Source organism: Panicum virgatum, chromosome 5K, assembly GCF_016808335.1.
Source record: "Panicum virgatum strain AP13 chromosome 5K, P.virgatum_v5, whole genome shotgun sequence".
Taxonomy (NCBI): domain Eukaryota; kingdom Viridiplantae; phylum Streptophyta; class Magnoliopsida; order Poales; family Poaceae; genus Panicum; species Panicum virgatum.
In genome coordinates this window covers 13,021,803-13,038,881 of record NC_053140.1, presented here as the reverse complement: position 1 = coordinate 13,038,881, position 17,079 = coordinate 13,021,803, and the positions used below count along the sequence as shown (strand labels likewise).

The 17,079-nt window shown below is 45.8% G+C and overlaps 1 protein-coding gene and 1 long non-coding RNA gene across 2 annotated transcripts; one reads left to right on the top strand and one right to left on the bottom strand.

The window, feature by feature from the left end:
• Positions 1-5,937: 5,937 nt before the first annotated feature.
• LOC120710530 lies at positions 5,938-7,977 on the bottom strand. Its single transcript, XM_039996194.1, has 4 exons — positions 7,495-7,977; positions 7,273-7,343; positions 6,489-6,805; positions 5,938-6,130 (listed from the first exon to the last, which is right to left on the bottom strand). The coding sequence occupies exons 1-3, from the start codon at positions 7,637-7,639 to the stop codon at positions 6,653-6,655; spliced, it is 369 nt and encodes a 122-aa protein (XP_039852128.1). The 5' UTR covers positions 7,640-7,977; the 3' UTR covers positions 5,938-6,130; positions 6,489-6,652.
• A 3,053-nt stretch (positions 7,978-11,030) lies between these two features.
• Positions 11,031-14,077, top strand: LOC120706440. Its single transcript, XR_005688299.1, has 3 exons — positions 11,031-12,216; positions 12,737-12,823; positions 13,681-14,077. It is a non-coding gene; the product is annotated as an uncharacterized LOC120706440 (long non-coding RNA).
• The last annotated feature ends 3,002 nt before the right edge of the window (positions 14,078-17,079 follow it).

Sequence of the window (17,079 nt, the reverse complement as noted above, 5' to 3'; positions counted from 1 at the left end):
ATTTGGAGAATGCAAACCACCGAGAAGAGTAGACAAAATTGACACGGTGATTTTTATCCCGAGGTTCACTTGGTTGCCACCAAACTAATCCCCGTTGAGACAAGCTCCAAGGTTGCCGCCGATCCTCTTGCTAGTGGTGACTCTCAAGTCACACTCTCCCACGTGGAGTGCTCACACCGAGCTCTAGCACATGATCCGGCCGAACCACTTGTTGCTCTTCACGTCTCTCTCAACTAGAGTTGCTCTTCGCAGCTCCCGCGGGGTGAGCACAATACCCCTCACAATCTCTTCTCCGGAGTACCGCGCAATCTTCTTGCGGGCTTCAACGGAGGCTCTTGCCACCATTCGAAACCAACGGTTAGAACTACAATGATTATGTGTCAGAGTCGACTGTTAGAGCCCCGGGCGGACCGTCCGCTGTTCAAAACTTCGAACCAACCGATTTGCAAACATCTCTGACTAAATCTGGAAGTGACCGGCGGACTGTCCGCACACCAGGGGCGGACCGTCCGCCGTTCAAAAAGTGAGCACACACAGAAACCGCAGTGTTTCTGTCCCAGAAATTTTCAGTAGGAGGCGGACCGTCCGCCCCCAAGGGCCGGACCGTCCGCAATACAATTTGGACACCCAAGACAGAACTACCAAGTTACTGTGCCCGTTTCAGCTTTTAAAGGCGGACCGTCCGCCCCCATGGACCGGACGGTCCGCAGTTCAATTTGGACCACCAACAGAGACAAAAACAGTTCTGTTCGAGCTCATCCGATATAACGGCGGACCGTCCGCCCCACAGGAGCGGACCGTCCGCAGGTCTATTTCCAGCAGAAATGTACCTCGGTAAAATGACCATAACTCTTAGCTCCGATGTCCAAATTTGGTGATATTGGACTCTATGAAAAGCTTATTCAGAAGGCTACACAACCCAACTGAATATTTAATCCAAAACACAATGGATCAAAGCAGTATTTCACTCCAAGAGCCAACCTAATCTCCGAAGAACACCGAAAAGGCTTTCTTGTTTCCCCAAGTTGATAAACATCAACTCCAACTCTTTCTCCTTTGCAAATGTGCCAACAACACCACCTGAACAACACCATGTGCATGTGTGTTAGCATTTCACAAACATCGCAATGTTAGATCGCTCAAGTGGCACTAGATGACCGATATGCAAACAAGTTTGCCCCTCTTGATAGTACGGCCATCTATCCTAAATCCGGTCATGCACTTCTCTACACAACTTTTAACCGGTGAAATGAAATGCCCTACAAGTCATACCTTTACCTTGCACATTTCATTTCATCTTCCCAAATATTGATGCCACACAAGCACCAAACTTCATCAAGCATTTTGATCATCATCATGAGTCAACACTTGGCTTGATCTTCCTTGAATTATATGATCCACTCCATATCATCACATGACCTCTTTGGTCCATCGATCTTGACCTTGCTCGCTCTTCACCGTTGCCTCGGTCCATCGGCTCCAAATCTTGCCCAAGCTTCACCGCCTTGCGGTCCTTCGCTTCAAAGCCTTGACTTGCCCTTCTCCATTGCAACTGGTCCATCAAGCCAAATCTTGTCTTGATCTTCTCCACTTTGGTCACATAACTCCATGTCATGTCTCATATGCAATGAGTTCCTCCACCACACTATATGAGCATAACATTAACCCTTAGCCATTTCTCCTCCATAGCACATGTCGCTCATACTAGTGTCTTTGTGTGGATTAATCTCCTGTGTATCTCGACATAAACACTTATTAGTCCACCTAACTTGTCACTCAATTATCAAGACCAAACAAGGGCCTTTCAATGGACCAAGTGCTCATCTGCCTGTTCTCATTGGTCCACCCACAGCTGCATCTTGGTGAGCCAATTATCAGAGCACGGCAAGCCACTTCTTGACAACCTACAAAAGTGGACCACGAAGAATTGTTAGATTCGACACGAATGTATGAGCCAAGTTCATTCATAATTACCTGTGGTCCTGGCGACTGACACGCTCCAACGCGGTGGGCACCGGAAACTCCTGGCGCTGCCCAAACTGTCTCCTGACTCTCCAGGGGCAATATGCCTCAACCGCGATGTTGTAAACCAGGACGGCTGTAGTAAACCACAAGCTCGCATTCGCGGAGCAATGCGAAGACAGGCTTACTGGTGCACGGGTAGCCACAGCCTCTGGGCTGTAAGGCTCCTAGACAACGTCCTCGGGCGTCAGCATGTCGAGCTCCAAAACAAACTCAGGATATGCGCGTCTAACCTGCGCATGCGTCCAGGACCTCTGCAGTCTAAATAAGTAAAATTAAAAGTGCGCTAATGCATCATGTAACAATGAATAACAAAATTAGATTTGTTGCGAACGTACCTAACGCCAAATCCAGAGAGTTCCCATAATGGGTCTGTCGTCCTCCTCGTCGCCGTACATGGCCTCGTGGTAAGGCTCGTGGTTGACGATGGGCCGACCAACGGCTAGCCTCTCGTACAACCAAAGTTGCAGCAGTAGTGGGCACCCCGCCAGGATAGCGTTCCCATATGTCTTCATGCAGCCGTCGCATAGTCCACGATAAGTGGCTGCAAGTACCGCCTCACTCTAGCTATAGGGCGGTACGTCCTCGTCCCAATCCGCAATCTCCTGTGCATACGGAAGGTGAATCCTATCAACCGAGTTGCCATGAGTGTTGTTGAACATGATGTAACCAAACAACTAAAGTAGGTACGCATACAGCGATCTGGTCACACTGTACTCGTCGGCATCCGCAACCAACAGGGTAGGCTGCATAAACAATTAAGATTAATGGTTTCAACTGACAATGCAACATATGAATTGTAACAATTAAACTTAAATATGCAATGAATACGTACTGTAAACTGTAGGAACCAGATCTTCGAAGGACCTGCTGCTCGCGGGTGCGGGTTGATCGGACCTGCTTCTTCCACGCGGTCAACCAGGGCAAAACGGGCATCCAGGTCATCCTTCCACGAGGCCGTCGCCACACGCAGACCTACAGCCTCCCCGATAATAGGGAAGCCGAGGAGGTAGGCCCCGTCCTGCAGCGTAGGAGTCATCTCCCCGCACGGGAGGTGGAACGTGTGTGTCTCCGGCCTCCATCTGTCAACGAGCGTCGTCAGGAGGGATCGGTCGAGCTGAACAGGTCCACCCTCGACAAGACGGCCCAGAGTCAGTAGACCGGACTCACGTAACCTGCAATAAACAAAATTATCAAAATAAAGGAATACCGTCGAATACATAAGTGATAAACAATAATATTTCATTACATACCTGTCAACCCAATCGTGGTGTATAGAGATCGCCTCCCCAGGTGGACGAGGACGTAGCACCTCTAGGGCTCCATGCTCAACTGCTGCAAAGAATGACCTGTGGCTCGAGTCGATAACTAGGTCTAGCAAGGAGTCTATCTCCATACCTACATTCAAAAATATATGAGAACACATAGGTACATATATGTTCCATTCAAACTAGACGCACGATATTTATACATTACAGATAGGTTCGATACAAACTGGACGCACGATTACTACATATTACAGATAGGTTCGATACAAATTGGACGCACGATATTTATACATTATAGATATGTTCCATACAAACTGGACGCATGATTACTACATATTACAGATATGTTCGATACAAACTCCACGCACGATCAGTATATAGGTACAAATTGCACACTGGTGGATCATGACACCGAGGGACTTCCACGAGCAATTCTCGCCGATGGTCGTCTGAACGTAGGAGGTGCTCCATCTCTGGGATTTCCGGAAGGACCGACGTCAGCAACATCGTGAAGTGCATTCTGAGGACACTTCTTGTAGTTGTGATCTAATGCTCTACATTGGCTGCAACGCTTTTGTGCCTTGCTTGCTTCGGACTCGTCCATACCATTCCGAATACGACGTGTCTGACGGCGGCCTTTGCCTTTCTTAGTGGCTGGATCAGGAATAAACATCTTATCCTCATTATCCTGAATGAAAGGTCCCACTATTCCAATCCCGTATACCTCATGTCCCTAGATGGATACAGCTGGTTCCTTGCTAAAGTAAGGTGAAACAAATACTCCTGGCTGCAACCCAGACTCTGCACATGCCGCAATGAGATGCGAGCATGGCAAATGCAATAACTTAGGCTTCATGCAGGAGTAGAAGGCTTTGCCATCTACTGTAATCAAACTCTCCTGTACCACCCTATCTCTACGGATACCACGACCAGTTCTATCCTTGCATAGAACCTCAAATCTATGCTCTATTGTACCTGTCGATATGACACGGTGCAATTTGTCTTTTTCAATCTTCTGTTGCATATATTGTGTCACTCTTGTGCAAAACTGAATTTGGGGGTTGCGGATGTTTATGCTTGCAGCCATGTAACGCTCTCTGAAATACTTCATGCACCCATACATGATGAACTCAACAATTCCCACAAGAGAAAAGGCACGACAAGAACGCATAACTATATTGAAACACTTTGCATGGTTCGTTGTCTGAATACCATACCGTATTCCGTTGGTATCATAAAGGAATGACCATTTCTCCTTAGGTGCACCTCGAATCCAGTGTGAAAATGGCTTCTCAATTGAATCCCTAGCCTCTGCAGCCTGATTCGTGCTTGTTCCTGATGCCCTTACCTTCACTTGCTCTGCAGTCAACTGATCAAGTATCTGCCATAATGCATTGAATTTTCTCTGTTGATTTTGGTTGCACAACCTCTTAAACATGTTCTTAAGATCCTTGTTCTTGAAGTGGTCATAGAAGTTTGCACCCGTATGCCTAATGCACCACCTGTTCTGGACATCGGGCCACAATGGAGGCGTTGTCGTAGTTCCACGTTGCAATTTCAGTATTGATTGTAGCAGACCTGCATGCCTATCACTAATAAGGTACACATCTGGACGTGCAGCAACAACATGAACCTTCACTTGTTCAAGGAACCAATACCAACTGTCTAAGTTCTCATTCTCAATAAATACAAATGCGAGCGGAACTATTTGGTTGTTGCAATTTACCCCGATTACGGTGAGTATCTGACCTTTATACCTTCTAGTCAGAAATGTGCCATCAATGCAGATCACCGGAAGACAACACTGAAATGTCCTAACACAGGCACCTAGGCAAAAGAAGGCTCGTTGCAGAATGCTTTGTCCCCTAGTCACGGCTGGTACGAGGTATGTGTCATAAAAACTTCCAGGATTTCTAGCAGCAATCTGGGATAACATACGAGGTAGGTTATCATATGATGTCTCGTATGTGCCGAACCGCATCTCGAACACCCTTTGTTTAGACCGCCATGCCTTCAAATAACTAATGATGTACTGGTAAGACTGCTCAATGTGTCGAACAATCATTTTTGGCTCATAATTTAGGTTGTCCATAATCAACCCATATATTTGCTGTGAAACCATTTTATATTTGATCATTTTTATTTTCACAACATGAAAACCTAGCTGTGAAACCATCCTAAGGGCCAAACTTGTCCAGTTTTGACAGTTGGATGATTTGTGTTATCTGGTTTTGTAGTTGATGTTGAAAATTAAACTTTTGTGTGTAAACTGGATTTTTTCTAATTAGAATGATCTATAATTTAAAATAGATAGAACAATTTAGAACACTGTGTGGCTATAACTTGTTAAATGTGCATCGGCAAGTACTTCATCATCCGATAAACAGAATAACTTACAAGCTTTAGGTTGCATGTAGCCTATTTATCAAAACTTTGACCACCCTTGCATATTTAGAAGCGAACATATCTGAACAAATATTCGCCTCGACTGAACCATTTGACTGGTGTCGTAACAATCGATCTTAATCATATCTACTTAAAATTATCAATTAGGGGGTACGGAGAAACAACTAAACAATATACGCCTGGCACTCGCAGCTAGAAGTCTAGAACAAATAAAAGCACGCCGAGGGATGACAAGACCAAATTAATCAAAGGATTGAGTCGCATGTTAAACCAGCTAGGATCACAGTGATAACTGATATGAGTCACCGTATACCGACACAACAACAAAGCAAAAATGAAGTCTGCTTGCTCTTGTATGGAGTCATGGAGATAGACATCGATCGGTCTGAGGCGAAATTAAAGAAGAGCAAAAGGGAAAAGAAAAGAAGACGAAGGGGGTGTTTAAGTTCATTTTGCAAAATTGTGTAAAGATGTAAAGATGACATTTGAAGTACTAAATGAAGTCTATTTGTAAAACTTTTTGCATAGATGGGTTGTAAATCGCGAGACGAATCTAATGATGCTAATTAATCCATGTTTAATCAATAATTAGCGGATGGTTACTGTAGCATCACTGTTGTAAATCATGGATTAAGTAGGCTCATTAGAATCGTCTCGCGATTTACAGCCCATCCATGCAAAAAGTTTTATAAATAAACTTCATTTAGTACTTCAAATTAGTAAGATTTTATTTCACTTTAATGCGTTTACGGATTTTTTGCAAAAATATGTAAAGATCTAAACAGGGCGAAGTGATTGCTGAGCACGCACGCACGCCGGCGCCCGCGACAAGTACTGCCACTACTCTAGTGATCCTGCTGCTTGGTCCTGCTCCTGCTGCCACAAAGCTAGCTACCCATGCGGCTGTGATCGACTGCTCCCCACGCGGCGGCGATCCAGCTGCCGGCGATCGCCGATCATGGGTGTGGGTCGTGCTTGGTGTTGGCGCTGGTCCTGTAGTCCTGCAGGATCGCCTCCAGCTCCACCCTCCCCGGCATCACCTGTCCGTCGTCTTCCTCCCCCGCCACCCCCTCAGCCGACAAGGTCACGTCGTGCCCGCGCTCCACCTCCTGCACACGAGGAACATTAGGTTAACCGCCTGATGTGTGTTAATAAGATATTTCAGATGGATGAGCGACTGACAAATTTCTCATTGTTCATTTGGGACTTGTGTGTCCGTAATCCTGGATTTATTTTTGTTGAGTTGCAACCCTGTTAGGTGAGAATCCTGGATTCGCTCTAACAAAAAAAAGGTGGCAGCTCACCAGCTGACACTAAAAGAATGTGGAATCAGTACGTACTTGTCGCTTTGTCAGCATGACATGTATACTATTATCTCTGAAGGTGTTCCCTTGTTCGATCTATCGAACTGCGTTTTCAACTACTCTTGCATTTGAACTTTAGTTTGAATTTAAATAAGTAAAAAACAACCGGTCTCGAAAGGTAAACAAAAGCACATCAGCTCTGCCTCTGCTGGAACGATTGAAGAAGCTTCATTTGGGGGAGAAGGTGAAGAGGAGACAGAAGAATCACTGACCTGTGCTCTGGCATTCTCCTGCTCCAGCGCGCTCGCCACTCCCTTCTCCTCCGCCGCAGGTGCACGACCCGCTGCAAGAAGACGCAGGGATCAAATTAATCAGGTACGTATGATATGCCCGAATCTGGATACAATTTACAAACGACGGCGATCTCTCGCCCCGGAACGCTCACTCCGGAGAAGGGAGAGCAAGAGGCAGGGAGAGGGGCAGCCAGTGGGTACCGAGAGAAGAAGCCACGGCGTCGGCGCGACCGCGGCAGCAGAGCGCGAGCAGCGCCAGGAGGAGCACCGCCGCGGCGAGGCGGCGGGGGGCGCCGCCGCTCCGGCGCCCGCGCTGCCGCGCCGGCACATTGGCGGCCGGGAGCATAGCGCCTAGCTCGATCCCCCCTCTGATGATCTCTCGCCTGCCTTTCCTTCCGGTTTCCTCCCTCGATCGGCTTCTTCTTGAATCTCGAGGAGGCCCTTGAGAGCGGGGGGAGGGAGCTTTGACCTGCGCCGCGCGCACAGTGTCCGCTTTTATAAAGAGGAAACGCTGGCGTGCCGAGCTGCCGCGCGTGGCCCGCCTGTGGAGCGCAGCGCGCGACAGGAGGCGGCGGTGGCTGGCCGGCTGGCGGTGCGCGCTGCGGCAGCGGTCACGGTTGGTCGGACGAGACGAGATCCTCTGCGTCGTCACGCACCTAGGAAAAGGGCCGCCTCCTCCTCCTCGAAAGGAACTTCCCGTTTGGTCGGAGCACGATCGGGCACTGACAACGGCTGGCTCCGTCGGCGGCGCAGAGGATCCGCCGGCCACGGCATCGCCACCGCGCTCACACCCGCGGGGTCAACCACCGCATTATTCTTCTGCCCAGCGCGCCGTGCTGCCGGGTTGGACTTTTGTTCGCGGGAACACCCGACGAGATTCCCCAGTGCTGCGCCGCGCCACGGCTGGGGGCTGGGGCTCGTCGATCAGGATTAGCTGTCTGGACGGAGCTAACTAGCTAAGCGCTACTAACCCTTCCATTATTTAAGCATTTGAATATGCTAATCCGGGCTTCGGATCTCATGATGCCGTTGGGTGAAACAACGGGTCACCCGCACCCACACCCATATATTACCCATCCCCGATTTACCCATATCCAAATGAGTGGATAATTATTCATGGGTATGAATAATCCATGGATAACCTCCTCCATCTTCTCAACTCAGCACTCACGGGTAACACAGCTGATCACACAACTAGCTGGTGCTCGTGCTCCCCCTACGCTAGTGTTAACTCGTCGCTCGAAGTGAAGCTGCACGAAGTGAAGCTGCTCGTGCGTTGATTGAAAGAGGCTTGTGCAGTTGCGCGGATAGACGACCCGCGACCTCGAGTTTGGCATCAATGTCGGCAGGGTGCTCGGCATGGATCCAGTGGAGCAGCTAGAGGGCGGCGGCGCCGGCTGTGCGTAGGGACATCGGAGTCTCGTATGGCCGGGGTTTGTTCCTGGGCGACTTCGGATGCGCTTCGCGGAGGAGCTGAGCACGGGGAAGGGCGTCGTCCTCGTTGAAGATGGTGGCAAAGTGGCATGGCAGAACAAGCAGGTGGCCTGGAAGCAAAACCAAGTATTGATGCACAGCGCGTGGAAGCGGAGCCCGAGGCAGTATGCGACCCTCCTCACCGTTCGTGAGCTTCGGCGCCACCGCCGCTGCCACCAGACGAGGAAGGTGCACGAAGATGGGCCGTATAAACTGACGGGTATGGTTAAAATGGGTATTACCTGCGTATATCCTACCGTACCCAAAGTTAGATGGATAATTTCGTATCCTACCCAAACAGGACGGGTGTGGATTTGGGTATGGGTGTTGGGTACCCAATGGCAACGTGATTCGGATCTCCCCCCCCCCCCCCCCCCAGTTGCACGTACTATAGTCGCCGCCTCGCAGATCACGAGCCACGCAGAAATGGGAGGGGGGTCGGTGGTCTCGCAAGGAGGCCCTTCTAAGGTTTCCAAAAAAATTTCTAAGGTACGTGTCATATCGAATGTTTCGGACATATGTATGGAGTATTAAATACAGTTAAAAAATAACTAATTATATAGTCTAATTGATTAGCATGATATGAATCTTTTAAATCTAATTAGTCTATAATTGGACGTTATTTGTCAAGTAATAACAAAATATGTTACAATACTAAAACCAACAATTTTTCACCAACTAAACATGATCTAAGGTTGTTTGTCAGCGCCAACTGCATATGATTCATTTTCGTGGTTCGGAGATTTGTCTCATGCTCCAGCCGGGCCGAACTTGGCAGGTGGCAGACATCAGCGTTCAAGTAGTCTCTAGCAATATTCCTATCTTATTTTCGGGTATTTTTGTTGGATTTGTACTGTGCACTATCTTAGCAATATTCCTATCAACTAGGGCTCCGATTTCTCTTTGACTGGAATTTAAGTGCAGTTTCCTTTTTAATGAAAAAACACCTAATTCATGCAAGGTTGGATCTTAGTCTTTAGATTTTTCCAGCTCATTAATTAAATTTGAAGGTCCCAATTTTCTGCAAGCAGTAACAAAAGGAGTAGGAACCCCCTGTGTGCAAAGATGGACAGATAGGGCCAATCGATCATCGATTATTTCATTGCTTGCAAGATCTTTTAACCAATATATATTTCTATCGCTATCTCTATCTCTATCTCTACTACTAAAAAAAAGCTAAGAGCATCTCCAAGAGTGCCCAAAAAATAAGGTGGTAAAAAAGTGGTTTTAGGATCTTGCCAAAAATTATTGGGAGGAGAAAATGATCCCTCCACCAACAGTTCCCAAAAATCAGTTTAGATAAATTGCTGCCATGTCATACATTCTTGGGCCGAGAATTTGATCTCCTTCCGCATCCACTTTGAGCACTGTCTCTCCTCATCTTTGTTGATCGACGCCTTGGCCTCCAGTAGAAAATCAGAGAGGGTTTGTAGTACGTGTGTGTAGGATGAAATTTATGAATGGAAATCATGTTTGTGCGCCCAGAATTTATAACCTGGCAGCCCAACTTATAGTCCAGCAGCTACAGGATAATGGCAAGTTTGTTGGCAGTGGATCTCGGAGACGTTGAAGCAGGTACATCCTGTCTGCACAGCACAACACACCATCGGACGTGACGATGATGAGACCATCGACACAGGAGCAGCGGATTGGGAGCGCTATGCGCCAGCGGAAATTTGGCTCGCAATGCCGCTTATATTGGGCGCGCGGAAAGATTGGGCACACTTTTGGCCCACTGTTGGAGCAATTTTTTTCTAGTTCATTTCCAAAAGCGATTTTTAGCAATATATTTTGGGCACTCTTGGAGATGCTTTGGAGATGCTCTGAGGTGACAAAATTTTCAGTCGTCGCTCTCCCTTCGTCTCTCGTTGTTTGGTACGTCGGCGAGGAAACAGGGGTCGTCCGTTTTGAACTTACACGGCATCAACGGCGTCTTTTGAATCCCCGATGGCCGCCGCACCCAATTAGTTGCGGATGAGCGAAAATCACGGACCCCTTCCATACCCCGTCCACGGTGCAACAAGGGAGTAAAATCCTATTTTCGTTTAGCTCTCCGCACGCCGGCGCTCCATCCCGGCGCCGCTCCGCCCCCGGCCGTTGCCGATCCGCGCCGTCCGCCCCGCCGCTCCTCCTCTGGCCGTTGCCGGCGACGCCGCTCCGTCCGCGCCGCCGCTCCGCCCCCGGCCGTCGTCGGCGTCGCCATCCGCGTCGTCCGCGCCGCCCCCGGCGTCCGCGCCCCCACCGCCTGCGGCAGGTGACGTTCGCCATTCGCCTGCGCCGTCCCTGCCCACGAGCTCTTCCGCTCGTTGCATCAAGCGCTCCGTTTCCAACCGGTTAATGATTGCACAATCTATTCTCTCGTGTTCTCTAATATAAAAAAATCGATCTACTGGTGAACCTTATCTTAACTGCATCCTTCTTAGGTTTCTCTCTTGCACTGCAGTGGGGTGACTCTTAATTTTTCTACTCCTTATGCACAAAGTTAAGGTATTCTGACTGCAAGATATATGCCACCAATGACACCCTGTTCTGTTTGGGGTCCAAATATGCTAGGTGCGTTTGTAACAAAAAAAACTAACCCAGGCCGTGGATTCGGCATTGTAACTTGGACCGATCTTTCAATCTATTAATACAACGACGCGCAGTTCTCCTGCGCGTTCGAGAAAAAAAATATGCTAGGTATGGTTTCTGAACATTTTATTCAGTTCCCCGATTTTGGAAAATTCTGGTGTCAATATTTTGTTGATTGAAGTCCGTATCATCTGGTGGAAGATATTCTGAATTGAAGCACTGTTTTTTCACACCAAATCAATGCACTTCTTTCATTTCAATATTTTGTTATAAATTTAGAAATGCTATGCTCCTAAGTACATCCTAAATTTCTCAGTTTTTAGTTGGTTCTGCAGCAGTGTTGTCCAGGGAGTGCTATTGGTAGAGCTTCCTTATGCCCAGCATGGTCCATGACCCCAAGGCCCCAATGGCTATTTGTCATGTCCATTAATAGGATTACTTGGTAAGGCTTGAAATTAGCCAATTAATATATACAAGAATAGTATTGTTTGCATGAAAACAACAATTTGATATGAAGAGGTCAGTTAATATAACATGGCATAGTTAATTTAGTACAATTTGCTTGTGAATACTCCAGAGGATGATATAGAATGCAGGTAGCGTGGAGCATGGTGAACAATTAATATGTGTGATTTTGCTGGATAGCTTTCTAAGTTCTCATTTGATTAGTGATTTTCAGATCTTTTCTTAATTCAGATTCGATAATGGATTGGGATCATGTGTTGTGCCCTAACAGAACAATTAAACCTGTATTTTTTTCCCTTGCCTGATTCTAATGTTCCCATGTGCTGCAGCCTTCAGCTTTTATGTGATGGCTATAACGACTCCTAAACAAGAAGTGTAACAAACATAATTATGTCTCGCCTTGAGAATTTTAAGGTATGTTTTGTTTTCTTATGTAGACATGATCTGTATGCAATATTGACACAACCCTAAGCTATAAATGTTGCCACCTAGGCCAGTTAGAACTTAGAACTCATCGCTTCTTCAATTTGCCAATGTGTATTTCACTGATTTTTCATCACAATACTGTGAAAAGTATGGTTTTCATTTTTAATATCAATGTTTATAAACAGGATATTCAGCTTGGGATTCTAGACATCCTGCCATCTTAGTTACTTTTCTAGCTAATTGTTAAGCTTGTGTTAGTTTATTTTTATGAGATCAAGATCAGGGAGCCACGCAACATTGATAGAAAGATGGACCCTTGTAATGCCTGCTCATATAAGTGTTTTGTTTGCTTTTGAACCTATAGAGTTGATATCATGAAATGATGTGATATTGGAGAAATGGTCACACCGAAGGAGTTCCTAAACACCATGCTGCTTTTGCGAATGAAAGGCATATATATTTTGAAGAAGTGTTTGCTTGCGATGACTTTTTGTGTTCTGATTGCCAGGATGCGGCTCTGGACTTAGTGATGAGCCATTGACGGAGCATGGCCACCACTGGATTGGCTATGATATTTTGAAGTCGATGCTGCTTGGTGAGGGATTCTCTTTGTTGCTTTCTCTTAGGCTTGTTTGGCACCAATCAGTAAAGGAAATGGGAGTATACAGGAGGGGAGCTTTGTAGATATCTTGGTTTGTTGCCTGCTTCCCGTTTTATACTTCTACTGTTTTGTACAGTGTTGCCTTGGAGCGTGATAATTTAATTCATCCATGGTAGCACTAACATTGCACATAACTTGCACAATTGACCATGATAGTTATATTACTACTTGTTGGGCAAAATTTCATTTCCCTCTGTGCTGTGCTCTTATAATTTTTTTTTCTCTATAGCAGCAGAGACGAGATATCTGAATGCTTGCAATCGGGAGCTTGGTAATCATTTTCAGACAAACCATAATTATGAAAATGGTGTTGTTGCATCAATTGAACAGAACCCCCCCCCCCCCCCAACTACATCAGTCTGTCTTTGAAGAGTTGAAATCTGCCACCCTTAACTTCAGGCCAGATAGTATTCTTGGGGAGGGTGGGTTTGGTTACGTCTTCAAGGGATGAATTGAACCAAACAGTTTAGCCTGCCTGCATAGCTGGGATGAATTGAACCAAACAGTTTAGCCTGCCTGCATAGCTGTGCAGTTTAGCCTGCGTAGGTTAGTTATAAATTAGGTTTTACTTGCGCCATTCGTTATATTTCGCCTATTCATATCTTCTTAGTTAATAGACTTAGGACATCCCCTTATTTTTGGAAAAAGAAAAGAATATGCTTTGCCTGCTTTTTCATAAAGTTAATTTTACTATCTATGCCTAAATCTTGTTGACTTTCCTAATTGTTGATATTGTTTCTGTATTTTCCCCTTTATATGAAGCTGTCATCTTACTTTGTTTAATCTTGAAGGGACGCTTCCCTTAGCTTGGCCCAACAGAATGAAGATTGCTCTAGGTGCTGCAAAAGTCCTAGCCTTTCTCCAGAGAGGTCCCAAACCAGTTATTTATACGGATCCATGGACAAGAAAGCGGCCTACAGGGGAGCAAAGCATGAAGAAAGTACCTGACTGCCCATGTTGTTCGTGATTCGTATTTAGCAATTCTTCCTAGGATCAGTTGTCCTTTCGTTTAAGGCAAGGAATGTGAATACATTTACATGTCATGACAACCATTTGATATGTCATTATTTCAATTGTCAGGTTACCATATTAGGGTTGACCTCTGTTTTGCTTGTCTGAACAGTTAATTTAACGACATGCTCCTAATGTAAACACCTCTATGATATAACTTATCATCTTTGTACGTCATTATTTCTACATATTGTTACAAATATTGTATTCTATAAAAATTAATACTTATGAAAAAAAATTTGCCCGTAGCAACGCACGAGCACGAACCTAGTAGTACTACAAATGATTACCGCAAAGGTATAGAGTTTTGATACATCATGCTCTTTTCTTCTTACTGATGCACATCCACACCTTATTTTCCTTCTTTCTTCTCCTCATCATACTATGCTTCCAATGTATAGCGAGACAATAGGGTGGATCTGCTCATAGGGCATCATGGAGAAACCTTCCTGTCGTTACGGGCCACCTGAATTAATACAGATCAAGTGGGGATCCTCTCGCCCTCCGTTGACGGAAAAAAAATCATGGAGAAACCGAGCAGACTTGCCAAAAAAAAATCCAAACTGCCTACACATCAGGCGGAGTACGGGGCCATTTGGCCTAGGGAAAATCTCAAATTGCGCACGAGGCAGATTTTTTTTTTAGCCGGAGGCGAGCGCCGGCCCAGTGACTCAACTAAAATAAAACCCACCCTCCACCGTGTGAATTATTGTAGCTTTGCACAGCAACTCAACAAGCTACACCCTACAGCTCTATATTACCCTCCCTAATCCTCACTCTAACCCTAATTTAATCACCATCCTGCAGGCTACATGTCGTAGGGACGTTAGTTGCGACGCCATTTGACAAGATAACGGAGCAATGAGGCGATGACATGTCATGGCCCGACCTGAAACCCGGGGTCTTAAGATAGTTTGACTTAATCTGATATAATTAAGAAAACGAAAATAATTAATATTTCGAAACGGAGACAGTACAAGTACTAGTACTGCAATAATTTGCTTCTGTGCAGCCCTTTGCTTTTATCATCAGGTTTTCGAGCTGCAACCACGACCACCACGGTCACAACGTGTGTACTTTGTACAATACGGTGGCTCCAGTTTGGACAGCCATCCGCACAGTACGCGCACACGCACTCGATCATGCAAAATCGACGCGTCGACTGTTGCCGGATTAGTCTCCTAGAAATTTCTAGAAGCGTGAACTGGAGTTTTTTCTTTTCTTTTTGTATGATCGGAAATCTAACAGCAGCGCTAGCTACTACCAGTTTAGTTTTTTTTTTAAAAAAAAGAAGCGCTAATCCCAGTTTGGATGAGGAGAGAGAGTTTTTTTTTAAAATTCGAGAGAGAGGTGTGATCATGCTTCCTTTTTTTGACTCGGAGGTGTGATCATGCTAGTATGCTACGCCGCCGCAGCACGCTGGTCGCTAGTGTGACAGACCCGCCGAGTTAAAACGCTTAATTAAGCGTAACCGCCATCATCTGGCGCATTAGCTTAATTAAGTGTAACTTGACAGGCTGTTTCCAACCCACATGCCGACCGAAACACACCAGAAGTCTCGCACGAAGGCGAGCGCAGAAGGTACCAGCACGATACAATCTTACAAAAATAGCAAATTATATTAAGACTTTTACAAAACAGCTTTTAATTTAAAATTTGTAAATGAAGAGGTAGCAGCGGAAAAGAATATAACTTACAGAGCATTTTTACTAGAGAATAAATAAAACAAACTAAATAAATCGATAACTACCGAGACGTGAAGACAAGGCGCCACATCGAGCCCACCGATATGTCACCTTGTTAGCTCCTAAACCTGAAATAGGGTAAACAATAAACCCTGAGTATTCTAATATTCAGCAAGGCTTACCCGACCAGTGGGTATAACTTAGCCCACATATCTGGACATGCAAAGCTTTCTGGCTGGTGGTTATTTTTGCATAAAAAGCTTCTAAAAGTGAGTCCTTATTTTTTTCACTTTTAGCCCAAATTCTATATATAACAATCATTAACTAATATTTGCACCTGCTAAGCAATCATAACAACATGAGGTATTAATTCATGATAGATATCTCCAACATTACTTTAATTCCATATAACATTACTACGATGCGGTGCTGTGATCAAGGTGCTCATATCCGAGATGCGACTGACGGCGAATCGATTCGATTTAACCTTGCAAGATGGACCTAACCAACACGGCACGTATTTGCCCCGTCGGACTATACATGCCAACCATTCCCCTCCCCGCCTCGAACTACAGGAACCAGCCCAACGACATATGGTCAGCTGAGCTCAACGTGAGACCACCAAAAGTAAATATGTGCAACCCAATTCTCCGCGACTACTCGACTCGCCCCAGGAGTTGGGTGCGGGTTCCTGTACTTTCGAAGCAAAGTAGTACTCGGCTTACCGGTTTCGACTACCTCCTACTCCCGGCATGCGGTTAGTACAATTCAAACTCGATCACAGGGCCAGACAACGAACAGTCCTTAACCGACACATACGGGGCTAACTTTCCCCCGCCCGGGTCTCCAACTTTCCATATCAAAATTCAACAACTTATGTACTGGAATGTAAATATATCCTAATTCTCGTGAGTAACCGGAAATTACTCGACTTCTAAATGTCATATATCTCACGGGTGACAAAAGTCACTCGACTTCTATCGAGACTATTAAGCATAGCATTTCTATCGTCCTATACATACTAGTATAACTCAGGGGATTCCTAGGGATCATGCAACTAGGGTTCCAGATAATTCCGACACCTAATGCACAAGTAATAGAAACATATATATATATAGGTGTCATAATTTAAAAATAGAAGGATGTGCACCGGGGCTTGCCTGAGGGTAACACTAAATTAGTGTTAATACTATCAAGGCCTTGGGCCCTTCCGACCATTGGGCCGGGTCTTCACGGGTTCCTTCCCAATCCTCCTTCCGATCCTGGGCTTCACGATCCATTCGTAGACGATGTTCTCACCACGGTTCTATATGAATGCATATGACGTGACAAATAAATGCACATGAAATAAGTAATGCAATTATAATTTGACAATCACAAAATAACTATCGACCGAGTATAAATACTACGATTTGCATACAACTACGCCTGCCAGCACTACTACTACCGGTCAGATCGGTCTACAAAACCGGTCAGACCGGCCGGCCGAAAATA

What these genes read in the sequence shown, in the direction of transcription:
- LOC120710530 (XM_039996194.1), bottom strand. Translation starts at nt 7,639, where the DNA reads ATGCTCCCGGCCGCCAATGTGCCGGCGCGGCAGCGCGGGCGCCGGAGC. An exon ending in CGCCGTGGCTTCTTCTCTCG is followed by an intron (nt 7,344 to 7,494) that starts GTACCCACTGGC and finishes GTCTTCTTGCAG; the next exon opens with CGGGTCGTGCACCTGCGGCG. An exon ending in AGGAGAATGCCAGAGCACAG is followed by an intron (nt 6,806 to 7,272) that starts GTCAGTGATTCT and finishes CCTCGTGTGCAG; the next exon opens with GAGGTGGAGCGCGGGCACGA.